Source organism: Prinia subflava, chromosome 17, assembly GCF_021018805.1.
Source record: "Prinia subflava isolate CZ2003 ecotype Zambia chromosome 17, Cam_Psub_1.2, whole genome shotgun sequence".
In the NCBI taxonomy this organism is placed as follows: domain Eukaryota; kingdom Metazoa; phylum Chordata; class Aves; order Passeriformes; family Cisticolidae; genus Prinia; species Prinia subflava.
In genome coordinates, this window is record NC_086263.1 from 10,447,885 (window position 1) to 10,463,813 (window position 15,929).

Below are 15,929 nucleotides of genomic sequence, written 5' to 3' on the forward strand. Positions count from 1 at the left end.
TTACTGTAAAGTAAATTCAAACAACTTTAAATGAAAGAACTCACTTAAGTAATTTGCAGCTTTCTCTCAGATCTGTTCAGTTTCAACCCCATCTAACACCACAGACCTCAGTTTCAGTAAGGCAAACACTAAGGAAAAAAACCTCCATGTAGCTAAAATTTGCAACCTCCAAACTCTACTGTGCCTTGCTAAAGGAGATAACGTGTCAGATTATCTGTCCTCACTTGAAGTGATAGAAACAGCTCCCCCAGAACTCCTTAAAAACCCACAGCACCGTGTAACATAAGTGATAGGCAGGGAACCACGTACCCTGCACTCACCCCTCACTGCCTTCTGCTGCCCTCCTCCACCAGCCATGTAGCCAGCCTCTGGCCAAGCTGCTCTTGATGAAAAAAGTGGGAATAGACAGAAAGTTTTGCTTCTGACTCTGTAGAAAAATGTTTTTCTGTGACTGGGTACACCTGTACTTGAAGGATCCAGGGGTACCTCTGAACCCTGGGACTACAAGGCTGCCCTAGGAGAGCAAGTTTTGTCTCTCCACAGGGGTGCAAAGCAGCCCATAGGATCATGGCCCTATTGTTCTGGGGTTTTGGGATTTTTTTTTTTTTTTGGGTTTTTGGTTTTGTTGGGGGTTTTTTGTTTGTTTGGTTGGTTTGTTTTTATTTGTTTGGGTTGGGTTTTTTTGTTTGTTTGTTTGTTTTTTGTTTGTTTTTTTTTTGTTTGTTTGGGGGGTTTTTTTGTTTTTTGTTTTTTGTTCATCAGTCTTCTTTTTCTGCTGGAAACTGAGTGATTTCCCTTGTGTGAAACACAGTGACAGTGTGACACTGCATGGATGTGCTTCAGAGGAGTGCAGGGCACAGGGCTCTGCAGGAGTACCAGCAAGGGAACCGTGCTGGATGGAGCCTGGTGGGTGGGGGAAGACTTTTTGAGAAAAAGAAATATTTTAATGTGGCTTAATGCAGGGAAAAAATGGACCACCGCATTCAGCATTGAGGTGATTCTGTGGAAAGGTGGCGGTGGGTCGGAGTAAGCACTTTCTATTGCTCACTCCTCCTATAGCCCAGCTCAACAGCCACTGGAGCCCTGCTGCGGAGCAGAGAACCCGGGGCAGCTCTGCCCAGAGACAGAAATCAGCAGCTCTGAGCATCCCTGTCTGATCACCTGAAGGAGCAGGAACAGCTCGCTCCTTCCTCCAGAGTGCCCCCACTCTCAGCCAGGCGCCAGCAGCACCCCCGGGGTGGCCCCGGGGCCACCACTTCCATCAGCCCGCTGGCCACGCAGGCACGGGGCGAGCTGCGCGGGGAGGGCAGGAGGAGGGTGGGCAGGAGGAGGGTGGGCAGGAGGGAGGGCAGGAGGGAGGGAGGGCAGCAGGAGGGTGGGCAGCAAGGAGGAAAGGCAGCAGGAGGGAGGGCAGCCCCTGCCGGGCTGTCCCAGCCCGCGGGATCGCGGTCAGTCCGAAGCGCCGCTCCGGGGAGCGCAGCCCGAGGCTCCCGGGCTGACCTTGCGGGGCCGGGGCGAGGGCAGCGGGCAGTGCCGCTCGCCAGCCCGGGCAGTGACGGAGCAGAATCGCCATCCCAGCCCGGGCACACACCGCGCTGCCGCTTGGAAATGCTGTGCTGGTGCAGATTCCTCTCTCCTCTACCGCTTTTCTTTTTTTTCTTTTTTTCTTTTTTTTTTTCCCTTGATATTTTTTTCCCCAAACCTTTGTGGAACAGACGCCCTCTCCTTGCCCCAGTTGGAGCTGCAGTAGAATGAAAAGGGGGGGTGGGAAGGAGGGAGGAGAGGAGGGAAAAAAACGCTCTTTTGGTTGAGGTTTTCCTGTTACTATCACTGTAGCGTTTATTTAGCCAATCTCCTAACTATGACGTGAGGAAGGCAGGAATCATGGCTCGCTCATAATATTTAACACACCCACTGAAAGCTGGAGCTGCAGAGCTACTAGTCCAACCAGTCTCCAGAATTCAGTGTAGCTGAAAGAGGTTTTCACTCTGCACCTGCCAAAGATCTCTCCCCGCTTTTCCCTTCTCTCCCCCCTTCTCTCTTCCTTTCTCTCTTTAAAAGATCTGTAAGACCCAGCAGAGATCAAAGACCTCTTCGCTAAAAAAGAACCTCTACTGATTCATATTAGTTTCTTTCCTCTAATCCTCCCTTCTCCCTCCTCTTTTTATTTTTTTTTTCTGTGCCATATTTAACCTTTATGTTGCAGTTGTGCCATCAGACAGTTTTGCAGCCAAAAAAAAGCAACCCAAGCCAAAGCACAAGCCCAGCTCGGATACAGCAGCCACCCAGACTCGATCTCAGTTGAACATACTAATCTCTCCCAAGCACTGGACGCGATGGATGAAGAAACTGGAACCGCTCTAAGAAAATGATTTTCCAGCCAATGTTCTTAAAGAGTCTGAGAGAAGAGAAGGAGCAAGAGCGAGCGGGGAGCGCTTCTGCTGCATCACTGCTCAAATCCAAGGGAAGGGAGTCAGCGTTTCCAGCACGGACAAATATTATGGATGATTTTTTTTCTTCTGTCGCCTTTCCGCACAGGTTTTCTTAATATTTTTCCTTCCCCCCTCCTCCTCCCCTTATTATTTTTTTAAATTTTATTTAATCAGCGCCTGTGTCTGATGTCGGTTTCTCTCCACGAGCCAGTTTTCCCTGTTTGTTGTGATCCCTGCAATAAAAAGAGGGAGAAATCGTGAACAGATGGCTTTCTATATTACCATGCCGCTGGCATTGTTTTCCTGTTGATTTTAAAGGCTCGGTCCGGCGCTCCTTTTTTTAAATTATTTTTAAATTTTTTCCCTTTTTTTTTTTTTTTCCCTCCCCCTCCCAAGTTCTTGATGATACTGAGACATGAGGACCTATCGGGTTTAGCCTGTTCATTTCTCGGCGCCTATGGAGGTAACTTTATTGACTTGATCGCTCGCTTCCCGACCCGAGAGGAGCCCGCCGGAGCCCCGGGGGGGGCCCGGCAGCCCCGCGCCCGCCCGGGCTCTGTCCGCCGCCTCCCCTCCCTCCCCCGGTAATTCATCAGCCGCCCCGGCCATGAAAATGCTCCTGGTCCGCAAGTTCCGGGTGCTGATCCTGATGGTGTTCCTCGTCGCCTGCACCATGCACATCATGATCGACCTGCTGCCGCGCCTGGAGCGCCGCGGCGCCGAGGGCCGCCCGGGCTGCTCCTGCCCGCCGCCCGCCGCCGCGCCGCCCCGCGCCGCCGCGCCGCGCTGGCCCAGCAAGCACACGCTGCGGATCCTGCAGGACTTCAGCGCCGAGCCGGCCTCCAACCTCTCGTCGCAGTCGCGGGAGGCGGCGGAGCGGGCTGCGGGCGGCGGAGCGGGCGGCGCGGGCGGCGGGGGCGCGGCGGCGGCGGCGGCGGGGAGGGCGCGGCGCTTGATCGGCCCCGGGGCGCCGCGCCCGCCGCCCCCCGCCGGCAACGCCGCCCCGCTGGCCGCGCTCTTCCAGCACCCGCTGTACCGCGCCGCCCTGCCCCCGCTGGCCGACGGCGACCTCCTCTTCAATGTCAACAGCGACATCAGGTTCAACCCGCGGGCGGCCGAGCAGCCCGAGTGGTGAGTGGCCGGGGAGCGGGGGGAACGCGGGGACGGGGTGGGGACGTGGCGCGTCCCCCGGGTCGCTGCCCTGCGCTGGGTAACGCGGGATTCAGGGTGTCGTGGGCAGAGGAGCGTTTCGGGGTCACTGGGAAAAAGAGAAGCCGCTCACAGGCTCGCCCGGTGGTGTTCCTTTGGAAAATGAATGCCCTGAAATACAGAATAAACACGGGAGCACGGGAGCGCTGAGGCCCAGGGGTCGGTGTGCCCCATCTCTGCTGCAGCAGAGGAGGATGCTGCCAGAAGAACGGTGTGAGGAAGAGGGTGAGCTCACAGCGAGCCTTCCCCTCCAGCACCTTCCCGGTCTCCCACGCAGAGGTGAAGGGGCTGAGCAGTGAGGCCAGGCAGTAACACATCAACTTTTCTCGAAAGCAAGGTCTAGTACCACAAAGGCGTTCATCCTGGCAGGTATTTCCGCTTCCAGGATCTGATCTGAGCTACATTTTTCATCCTCAATTAATTCCCAGTGCCCTGCACCTCCACTGCTCCCCAGCCTTCAAAGCAGTCAGTTGCCTCTGTGAATCGTATGCCCTGTTGGCTCCTAAGAAATGCTGAGAAATTCAATGACTGAAAAATCAAAAGGGTTGTCTAATACAACAGCACCCTCTTCCAAACACAGTGACATTGTAATGTTTAAACAGCTGCATTGTACCGTGCAAAAGCTCTGTCAAGCTGCAGAGCAGCCAGCATGATCTAAACCCTTAGAAAGAGAGGATAAATAATTCTGATTTCCGCCCCATGAGCATGTGGATTGTCCCGGCCCCTTCCATCTAATAATCCTAACAGGCTGTGAAGGGAAATAACCTGTAAAGTTTTGGATTCTCTGAAAGAAAAAGAGAGGAAAAAAAAAGTCACAAATGCCTGAACATCTGGAGATGACTGTAAACACAGAGAACTCTGCATCAAAAATATGGGTTATTCTGTTCAGTAGGTGAAGAGTGAATTCGACGCTGATATCCACAATGCAGCTGCCTGTTGTACATATTTTCCTTAGTGGCAGCAGCCAAAGTTCACAGAACTAAAGTGAAATTCAGAAGGTAGTGATCATTTTAATTAATTCTTTGCTGTAGTAGGTTCCTACTGCTCAGGAAGGGGCAAGACCAGCCAGTTCTTCTTTAGCAACCAGTTCAGATTCTTCCTCTTTAAGAAGGAGGAGGGAGTGGGAGCATTGGGCACCACAGGTCAGGTTCTGCTGCACTCTTGGTTTCCTGCCCCACATCCTTGTTAAATAAAGGTTCAGGATGATGCAGTTGTTCAGGTCAGACCTGTAAAAGCTGTGTGCAACATAACGCAGCCTAAACAGCAGATAGAACTTGAGCTCTGTGGTTCTGCTGGAGAAGGGCCTCTGCCAGCGCCCAGTGGTGCCACTCTGAGCTTTGCTCCCGACTTTCATGGGTGTTAAATCAGGCAGGAGGGGTGGAAGTGAGAATCCATGTCCCCATTAGCCCCAGGTGGGGGCTCCTGGTTCAGGGAGAAACCTGGGACCTCTCTCCCTTCTGCAGCGCTTTGCCTTTCCAAGTTGTCACATTTTGAAGCCCTGTTTCTTAATGCATGTTACAAACTGGAACATCATTTCTTTCTCCTCAACATTGGGTTTTTGTTGTATTATTTTTTTTTGGTGGCAGGCAAAATGAAGATCATCATGAAGAATTTTTGCCAACTGGAGAAACCTCCATAGACTCCTACCCAAACTGGTTAAAATTCCACATTGGCATTAATCGGTACGAGCTGTATTCCAGACATAATCCTGCAATTGAGGCTTTACTACAAGACCTTGTCTCCCAAAAGATAACCAGTGTTGGTATGTTTGGATATATGTTACTCTTTTATCATTATTTGCTCTTTGCTCAAGATCTCTCTGCTGTTTGAGTATTAATATTTTGCATGGCTCCTCTCCAGCATCCCTGCAACTTTGCTTTCCGACTTCCCTGCTCATTTTCCCTGCTAAACATAAAGATATATTGCCAGCTCTGTATCACCTGAATAATTGCCAAGTCTGCCAGCAAGGGCAAACCCCATTGGTGTCAGAGATCCTTTAGTCACAATGAGGCTGAAAGTGCCCCTGCTCGGTTGTTTAAAATAAATATGATGAAAAAAAAAAAAAGAAAAAAAAAAAAAAAGGATGGCAGAAAGCAGCCAGCACCTTGCACCAGCTAGATCTGTGTTACCGGCTGGTCATTATTTCCAGGGCTGTGCCTGGCAGCTCCTGCCGTGCCAAGGAAGGAGAGGCTGCCCTGCAGCCCTGCTGCGGCGGCTGCGGGAGCATCCGGCACCGCGGGCTGTGCGCCTGCAGGAGCTGCAGCTTCCCCGGGCACGGCAGGGAGCTCCGGGCGAGCCAGCCTCCTGCCGGGCAGGGCTCGGCTCTGTTTACTCTGCCTGTAAATCCACAACAGCGATGTGCCCGTGTCAGCCTTTGGCTCTGGTTCAACAAGGTGACACCGCTCGTTCGGGGCTTTTCTCCAGGGCTGTTTGATGGCAAGGCGTGTCTTCTTGAATTTAGCTGCGTAGCTGCACTGGGAAAGGAATGTCACAGCCTTAGGTGGAAGCCCTGGGGTGCTAAACAAGTGCGCACCCCGTGGTTTCCAGAGGCGGGGAGTTGCAGCACAGGCAGTGGTTTCCATCCACCAGGCAGAAAATGGAGTTACTTGTGCTGACCACGAAGTTGCAAAGTCCCTTTCAGAGGGATGAAATAGCAGGAGCTCTGTGAAAGTGCTGATGGTGTGTCGGCACTGTGGGATGAGGTCAGCAGGTCTTTAACCCTGCAAGGCAAAAATTCCCATGGCTTCAGCAGGAAATGGCCTGGGCAAGAATAGCTCAAGCAGCCCTAAGGTTCACATTTCCCATTGTGTGAATCACGGCGGCTGCTGAGCAGGAATAAAGGAGATCCTTGGTCATCAGGAGTGGGCTGATTTAGCTGGTTGGGATGGAGGAGGTGTAAAATGCAGGATGCCACAGGAAACCTGCAGCTCAGTGAATCTTGCTGTGCCTTGGCTGTGCTCAGTGCACTGCTCTGCTGGAGCAGCACTTTGAATAAAGCAGTTTGTGGTACCCACGTGTTGGATTCAAGGGTCCAGTGGACTTGCAGCTCAGGAAAGATGATGAACACGGGGTTGTTCATTAAGCTGTGGTGGGTTTCGTGTCCCCAAAAGTCTGGATTGAGTGATTCATTCACGGGTCATGTTTGCCCATTAAGCCATTGTTTCCCCTTCCCCAGAGGTGACACTGCAGGTAGCAGCAGACTGCCCGTGCTCCTCTGGTCTGCACTGGAGGGTGACGAGGGCACTGTGTGGACACAGCGTGGGTGATTTTCTCCCTGGTATATCCCTTGCTTTTCCCGACCTTGCCCCTCAATACCCACCAATTTTTGGAATATTAGTGGCACATACAAGTGGGGATTGAGCCAGCACTTTGTAACACGTGTGTGCACATTGCTCCTTGGGCACATGCACTGAGCAGGGACAGATGCAGCCTGTGCCCTTCCCTGTCCCTGCAGAGAGCAGCAGTGCCAGGCAGGGGCCAGGCTGTCCCCAGAGGGGCAGAGATGATGCCCAAACCAGCCATGTCCATCTCTTGAGGTTTGCACAAGGTTTGCAGTGGCTGTAGCAGTTTGTGCACATGGCTGCTGAGTGCTGATCTTTCCTCACTTCCCCAGCACTCCGGGGCTCAGCTGCACTGTCTGTGCAGGAGGGGAGCAGTGTCTGCAGCAAACCCAGCAGTGCTCGAGCCATGGGCTCTGTCCCTTCTGCAGAGCAGGGGGATGGCTGAGGTGGATTGGAGACATAGAAGCTGATGGGAAAAAAAGGGAGGCAGGAGCAAGAAATAGTAGTTTAGTGCTCATTCATCACTTGATCTTCTGGGCTTGGTGTTCACTTGTGCTTCTGGGCACGTGGCTTCACCTCTCTCTGCTTCAGTTGGCCCAGCAGCAAAAAATTATTATCATAAAAAATGGGAATGAAATCCTGACCCTGGTGACGTCAGTGGAACTTTTTGCCACTTACATCCTCGGGGCCATGATTTCACCTAATGTGTCATACAGATGTATCATGGGGCTTCCATTAATTCTGATTTTGATAGAGCTTGCAGATCAATGGGGGGAAAGGGCCATGGGACCACAGAGGAGGATTTATGGCTGCTGTTAGCAATTCCCTTTGGGATTGTCTCTGTTAATGTTTGAACAAGGCTCTTAAGAGCATGGTAGGGCCTCTTCTGCCTCTTAACAAAAACACAGAGCCATGGTTTCCACCAATGAATCAGGATAATTTCCATAAATTAAACCATGAGGTGTGTTTGGTATTGTTGTTGGCCACCATGGGAACTGACAGGGAATGATTCCTACACATAAATCCCAGTCTAAAATCAAGTATATGGAAATAGAAGGGGATTTTTGCCAATACAGAGATGCCAGAATCTGAGTTTTGGTGTTAGCATTCACTGCCTGACCCTGTGGGGATTCAGGAGCTTTTTCATCTTGCAAAGAGAGAAAGAGAATATTGCTAATATTCTTTTTAAAATTATTTTTTGCACAATGCAATTTCTCTTATTTTATACTGTAAAGTCTTTGGGTGTTTAAAAATACATGTTTTAAAGTAATTCCTGCCAGTTTTCAGCTTTACTGCAGAGTAGCAGAGGGATTCAAAAGCATGTAAGCTGATTAATAAAGTGTAATATATTTGACCAAAGGACATTTATAGGGCTGTTACATTCTTTGCATATTCCTGCTTATCTTCTAATTAGCCGTGGTTTTTTTTTCCTTATGGTCAATTTTTGCTGGGTTGGAGGGTTTTTTTTGGTTTTTTTAAAGGCAGCTGGAAAGATGTCAGTTAAGAGTATAAAATAAATTGAGACCTTGATAATGCTTGGTGTTCGGGCTTCTTTTAGCAAGCAGGACAATTAAATATACAGGGTTACATGCATTAGATGAAATGGGATATGGCTTTATCCAGTTTCTTCACAGTGCTCAGATTTACTTTGGCTCTAATAGAATTAGATGATTTGCCTGATACCTTCAGTAATTAGATCCAAACTGCAGCAGAGCAGCATTCTTTGCCACTCTGTGATTTCTCTGCTCACCCTGCATTATTTATGGGTAAGAGGGGGGACCAGGCTGATCCCCCACATCTGCTAGAACCACTCACACCACTCCGTAATGTGCAGAGGTATTTTAAAATGAAAACGGTGACAGCAGCAATTCCCAAGAGCAGGGAGCACCAAGGTGACATTTTCTTGATGTTAAAGTTTAAATGGAACAAATCCGCGGATGGGAAGGAGCATCCCATCCCACAGTGACACCTAGAGCTGGCCTGGAAAAGGACAGGGTTACCCGGGCTTGGGCTGAGGATCTTTCTGTGCCCTGCATCTATATATACACATATTTCCTATTCATTTTGCTCAGCATAAAGGGATAGCTCTTAATTTGTTTTAATTCACTGAAAATTTCCTCTTGCCATAAATAGGGGCCTAGAGAGAATTGTTTTTCCACTGAGCACTGAAGCCTGGTTTTCAGAAGCACATGCACAGGCAATTGCACATTTCCTTTGCCTTTTGTAGCTGCTTATTGCATGCATAAATAACCACAGTTAGCTATTTTCTTGCATATTTACAAGATGTCTGTGCATAATTGTGGCAGCACTATCAGCAGTTTAACACCAGCTCTGGCATGGTGCACTGGAGGGGCACTGTGGGCTTGGTCTTGCTGTCCAGAGGAGATTCCCTGTCAGCAGAATAGACTTTGTAATTCCTCTGAGTAGCTGGGACTTATTTTTTGATTCTTTAAGTTTTCTGGATGTGAAGGTTTGGAAACATTACCTGACTGAGGTAATTTGTGAATCTGTGATGCCTTCAGTTTGTACAGGCAGTAATTAGAAAACGAGTGTTTGAGATTACTCACACTGGGAATAAAAGCTGCAATTACCTGAGGTGGACTGTGCTTCAAGGCAGGGAAAGAAAAGAGAAAAGGGAAAGACAAGATGCCAAATATTGAACATAAATTCTGGCTCTAAAGAAAATGGGGAAAATTTCATCCAAAGGAAAGGAAGAAGTGCTTTTGAGAGCTTGTGAAAAACAACGAGATGCAGCGTCTTTGATTTACTCTGTAAGGAAACAATGAATCTGCCAAGAGTCAACGGATTGATTTAATGTACAATTCCAGATGAAAGGAAGGGACTTAAAATGTACAGCAAAGCCTTAGAGTAATTTCACAGATCTCTTCCCCTGCAGAAGTCTTTTACTTTCTTGACTAAATCAAAAAGTCCTTTAAAAACCAGCTAGCAGAATTGGCTGAGCAAGGACAAACTAAGAGATGATGAGGGCTTGAATTTATTTTTGAATATGTTCTTTACAGCTTGTACAGGGCCATGTCTCCAGCCTGGGGTAGAGGATTTCTTGTTAAAGCCAATCAACATATTTATGTTAGATTTAAGCTTGATCTATAAATAGGAATCCAAAATGGATCTGAGCATCCTGTGTTTCAGATGTTAACTGCATCCCAGGCTGTGAGTGTGCCTCACTTCACAGGCATTAGCACTGCATAATTAAATACATTTTAAAATGTTTGTTGGACGCTGACCAAAAGAATCAGGGAAAGTTCAGAGATCCTATTGGGACTCTGCCTCTCTCTCCATCAGAAAACCGTATGGTTTGGACAGGCTGGTGGGATCAGGGCTGTCAGGGAGCAGAACAGAGGAGCTGGACAGCCAGAGCAGTTGGAATTCCAAATCCCTTTGGGTCAAACCCCTCTGGGCAGCATTGCCAGTAGCAGCCAGGAACCCTGGAGCATCCAGCTTGGAAAGGTGACTGAGAGCTGCTAGCTGGGACAGCTTTTGTACTGGATGGGTTCTGGGGCTCAGGAGGGGACCCTGAGGGTGTTGCTGAGGTGACAAGGTAGGGAAGCAGCAGGTGGCCATGGCAGCAGCTCAGGGATGTAAATGGAGTGGGGATTCTTGCAGGCTTGATCCAAAGTCTGTCAGGGAAAACAGAAGGAATCCCACCAATTTCACTAATCTTTGGACAAGACTCTAATCCCAAACATTCAAGCAAAAAGGTATCTCGGAATTTTTTGCAAAGCCTCCTGAAGTTAGGAAGATTTCTGATCACACCCTAGAGCCCTTACACTGAGTTAACAGGAAAGGTTAATGCTGCTTTCCATTTCCTTCTACTTTGGAGGGAAAAGAGAGGCTTTGAATTGCCTGAAGATGAAAAGTAATGATGGCATTGGGATTTGTTTTTAGCAGTGTGCCAGTACATCCAGGAGCTGTGTGAGACTTGATTTGAAGTACCTGCTGTGAGCCAGCAGGTTTGTAAATCCTTTACAGAGCTGTTTGTGACCTGTGGTGTTACAGTATATTAAAATACTTAAAAAAAAAAAAAAAAAAAAAAAAAAAAAAAAAAAAAAAAAAAAAAAAAAGTGAATTTAGAGTGTGAAGTGTGACTAGTGCCTTCTTTGGAATCAGCACAGCCTTATGTTGCAAGGCTTTTGTAAAAATCCCTGGACCTTCTGATCACAGATGTGACAGATTGCAATGGTGCAGCATCCTCCACTCCTTGGAAAATTGGATGTGCTGCCTCTGGGGGTTGCACATCCTTCAGGAGTGAGCCTGTGGGCAGCAGAGGAAGGCATGAGGACATCTCCAGATGAGCAAACAGTGTTTGTTTGGGACAAAGCCCTGGAAGATGACAGGCCACAGTGGCCAGAGGGACACGCTTAACTAAGGCTGAGCAGGAAAGGGAGGAGCACAGCTCAGAAAATGAGAGGGAAGCCAGTGAGCAGATGTGATGCTAAATTAGGACAGGGGAAGTGATCTGACCTAAAGTGGATCATCTCCAGTGAGATCTGCTCTTCTCTGGCATTGCCACCCCCAAAATTTGGGCAGCCAGGACTGCTCCAAGGCTGCTTAGTTTGCAGGTACAGCAAGGGTCTTGTCTAGCTTAGAAGAACAGTCCAAGCTTAGGTGTTCCCATCCCTTAGGGATGGCAATGTCAGGCTCTGAGCAGCCTGGATTTGAAGGGTGGCTTTGCCTCCCCCCAGCCTGGCCAGCACACCCTGGGCACTGGAAGAGCAGAGCAGGTGGGAATAGCTGCACGGGAGTCTGGATAACGGGGAAAGCCAAGGTGCAGCTCTGGCACTGGGATGTTTTCCATGATCCACGGGGGTTCCACCATGCCCTGCCATAAAGCACAATGGGACACAAAACCAGAGTGTCCCCCTCTGGTTTCCTGAGTTCCAAAGTTTGCTCCCAGCAGCAGTGGAGGAACAACTTGTGCCAGCAAAACTTGTGTTGGGGTGAGGCTGCTGTTGCAACCAATTAAGGCAATACAATAAGATGGATCTAAAAAGACAAGAGAGAGGCTTTTGTCTTACTTCAGCTCAGTTCCTTCTGACAGGGAACCAGGCTTTTATGTCTCATGGAAGAATTATTCTGAATTGTTAATCCTCATACATTTCCCTGCTTGGTGATGACATCCTCGCTGTGGAGTTTGGCTGCTAACAAAATCATTATCTGTTGAGTGGCCTCAATTAGCTGAGAAACCAGTCCTTGTAGCATCTGAAACTCTGTGCTTAGACAAGGGTGTGCTGAAAAGCCCTTTTTTTTCTTCTTTGCATGGCTGTGATGTCAAGGGGGGTTAGATTAGTGGATCTGTTAGGTCCCTTCCAACCCAGCCCATTTTGTGATTCCATGGTTGAAATGCCAGGCCTGGGGCAGGGCAAGTGGTGGGGACTGCCCTGTGCCTGGCCCTGTGCCCCTGTGGCCATGGGGCAAGGGCAGCTCCAGCTGCCCACCCTAACCAGGGCTGCTGCCAGGTGGCACAGATGGTCCCAGGGCACCACAGGCAGGGTTTGGACTGGGAGGTTTCTGCTTCTCGTTGTCCTCAGGCTCTGAGCTGGGCATGAAGAAGCCTCGTGCTCCTCCTGCCCTCAGGTGCAGATCAAATGACCTGTCCTGCACAGGGGAGGGAGTTTAATCCAGGAAAGCCCCCTGCTTCTGCTTTACCTGGTCAGTGCAAATTGTTTAATGCCCTTTAATTTCTAATTATTTATTTCTCCCTTTGGGATAAAGTGGAAAGGCAAGAGAAGGCTGGGATCAGCAAAACAGCAGGGCAGGAGGGATTTTATTCTAGGAGAAGTGTAATTACACTGACCAGATTTGCATAGCATTTTGTTGCAAAAATATAGGTTACAAGTGCTGAAAGAGAGCTGATGACCTATCAGTGATAAGGCAGAGAGATGAGTAATTAAAAAGATGTGTAGCTAATGGCATTGGTTAGAGAAAAAACATGTACAAGCTGTAGAGGTGGAACAAGGGCAACTCTCAGCCAGAATTTACAGAGCAAGATAACTTGACGTTCATGTAGTTCTCCAGTTGACACAGATTTTTTCCAGAACTGCAAAGAAAGGGATTGATTATCTGATGATTCCTAAAAAGCATCTTTAAAAGACTGACTCATCCCCACAGCCCTGCTGGCCACAGCCTGCCTTCCCAACACAGAGGTGCATTTAGGAGTCAGGTTATAGGTAACTTCATTTATTAGGACACTTTTGATTGAGGCAGCAGAAAAGCAGCTGTTTTCTGTAATATATGTTTATCTTTTTAAGTAGCCTTATCATGAAGTAAAATGCATTTTTAGGAATTCTTATATATTTAAAAAAAATTTCTAATTTTAAAAACACTATAATCTGGCTGTTCCTATGACATTGTCAAAGTTTTTCAGAATGGTCTGAACGAGGACCAGTCTTGAATTCCCATTAGCTCCCAGCTGGGAGATGAGCAAAGCCACTGTCCTGGTCACCTCCACTGTCCTCTCCTGCCCTCCTTCTGCTCTGCACAGCTCTGCTCCCATGGATGAACCACCCTGGGGTCCCTGGAAGTTAATGCCTGGGCTTGGATACATATCCAGTGTGCAGAGAGGTGAATTTACATCTCTCCACTGCTCAGAAACAGTTATTAAAATGGCAGCAGAGATCAGAGATTGCTACAGTATCTGCTCATACTTTTAATTGAGGAGCTGTCTGCTGTGCACTGGGGTGTGCAGCTGTCCTTGGAAGCACCCTCATCTCCTTTTCCAGTGTGAGTCCCTTGTTAAAAGTGATCCAAGAGCAATAAGAGATGGAGAAAACAAGACCACAATGGTCTGCTCCTATAGGTCCTGTTCATCTGGGGTGCTTATGGAGCCCATGGTGGCCAGAAAAAGGCAAAAAAGTGTCAGGAATTACAATCCATGTTTAGTCCTGGTCAGCAGCTCAAAGCCCTTCCCTGTACCCTGCTGAATAATCTGGTGTCCAGTTGGGATCACCCTGCTTGATGCTCTGATACCACCGTGCTGAACTGATACAAAGAAACACAGATAGGATTTGTGTCAAGGAAACTGAGTGTGAGCAGATCCACGTCTCTTTTTAAAGCTGCTTTGTGTTTTTTGCCCCCACAGCAATGAAATCAGGAGGCACCCAGCTGAAGCTGATCATGACATTCCAGAACTATGGACAAGCATTGTTTAAACCAATGAAGTAAGTAAAAAAAGCTTGTGATTTCAAGTAGAATTATGGTGAAATAGACGTTTTCTAAGCTGATACAAGTTTGCTGTAGGATCTCCCAAGGTTAATGTGTCTGGTTCCTGAGCCTGGAGCTTCAGGGTCTGTTGGTGCCTTGTCCTGCTAGACTGGTCTTTGAAGAGATGCTGAGGAGGCTTCAGAGACATTACAGTCTTCTCAGGAATGTTATTCACTCTGTGAAATCTCCCATCATAAATACAGGATGTTTTCAGCATTTCTATCTCATGTAAACCTCTTCTACAGGTCTGAGTTTTATCTGGTGTCAGTGCTCCTCTGGAACACAGCCAGAGAAGAGACATGATTCAGAACAGCTTTGGGAAGAGCTAAAGAGTATTTGTCTGATAAATTAGAATTTAATCAGTTGATTTATTGTTGTTTGTATTAAAGAGTTGTATTAGTCATTTGGTTTGGGTCTATGCTGAGTCTGTGAAAATGAGTTTATCCAAGAGTGGTACTGCAGGGTAATGACTCTGGAGAGGAGGGGAAGGACTAGGATTGTGCAGCCTTGATTTGTGCCTGCCTGGATCCCATTGAAATGAGAGAATTTATTCAGATACAAAACAGACTCCTGGATCCTGACCTGTGTGTTTGTGTTGTGAGAAGGAAAATGACTCTGTGCTCGGTGTAGAGGGTTTAGCAGAGACACTCAAGGCTGCATAATGTTTAATGGAGCTGTTCAGTATCTGTGTCAAGGCACCACTGGAATCATAAATTCATTTCCAGATTTTGTTCCCACTGTAGGGAAGTTCAGTTAATTTCCTCTAAGATGGTCCATGGAAGTCTAAAGTATCTGAGGATGGGTGGTTTGGAATATGTGTTGGCAGTGTGTTAGAGCCACAGCAGGGAGCACAGCTCAGGGGGGAAGCTGCTGGCTGGAGACTGAGAGATTCCCCACAATTTTGCTGTAGATTGACCTCAGACAAGTACAGATTTGACTTGATTTTATTTGACTACCAGCAGGGTCAAAAAATTGGGCTGACCTTCCTTCAACCCAAGTTTGAGCAGGAACCCTCTGTCTGTGCCTCTGTCCTGGGAATCACAAGAAAATCCTGTGAACTTCCAGAGAGCACAAGGCATTTGTGCAAAGCTCAGATGACTCTGTGTCATCTCCCAAATGGCACACAAATCTCTCCACGCTTCTGGTGGATCACTGGCTGCCTGGGAGAGGCTGGAGGAAGCACAGACAATACTGGCAACTCAGAGTGAAGGTGGTAGCAGAGAGCATCTGCTCCAGCACCTGCCCTTCCTCTCCCTGTGCTCTCCCTGAGGGTTTAGATCACCAGTGCATCCCCTTAATCTGCAGGTTGGATGCATGTAGGCACAATTCCTAATCATGTCCAGTCCCACATGCAAAATCCAGAACCGGGGGGATTCAGGCAGCCTTTGAGTACTTGGCAGAGTGGTGCTTGCACTGCTGGCTCTTCACAGAGTGTGTGATATGCTCCTTCTGCATGTCCTCAGATGCAGATAATCTCTGCCTTTATCATTGGCATGACATTGTAATTCTGGGAATGCTGATGAGGTCAAATCAAAACACTGTACAAAGCACAGCCTCAGCAACAGGATGGATGAAAATGGAGGTGCAGCCACGTTCCTGTGTGGAAGCAATTACCACCACCCTCCAGAACAATAACAGAAAATGATGATGTCTTAATCATTCCCTTGGCTTGATTTGAAGGGCAGCAACACCCTCTTTTCTCACTGCTCTTTGCACTGTATAAACCCCTGGAAGAAGCACTCAGCAGCTGCTTTTCCAGGCAGCACACCTTCCAGGAGCAGTTTGT

General features: G+C 48.3%; 1 protein-coding gene across 2 annotated transcripts in view; it reads left to right on the forward strand.

Annotated features, from left to right (window-relative positions):
• Nucleotides 1-1,772: 1,772 nt before the first annotated feature.
• FAM20C (FAM20C golgi associated secretory pathway kinase) overlaps nucleotides 1,773-15,929 on the forward strand; it is a 57,615-nt gene continuing 43,458 nt past the window's right edge. Inside the window, exons 1-4 of one of the 2 annotated variants that reach the window (XM_063414085.1) lie at nucleotides 1,773-2,538; nucleotides 2,829-3,563; nucleotides 5,228-5,403; nucleotides 14,022-14,100. In XM_063414085.1, coding sequence (XP_063270155.1) covers nucleotides 3,040-3,563; nucleotides 5,228-5,403; nucleotides 14,022-14,100 — 779 coding nt within the window. In that variant the 5' untranslated portion in view covers nucleotides 1,773-2,538; nucleotides 2,829-3,039. Of the gene's footprint in view, nucleotides 3,564-5,227; nucleotides 5,404-14,021; nucleotides 14,101-15,929 lie in introns of both variants that reach the window. The other variant, XM_063414084.1, reaches the window with a different exon arrangement.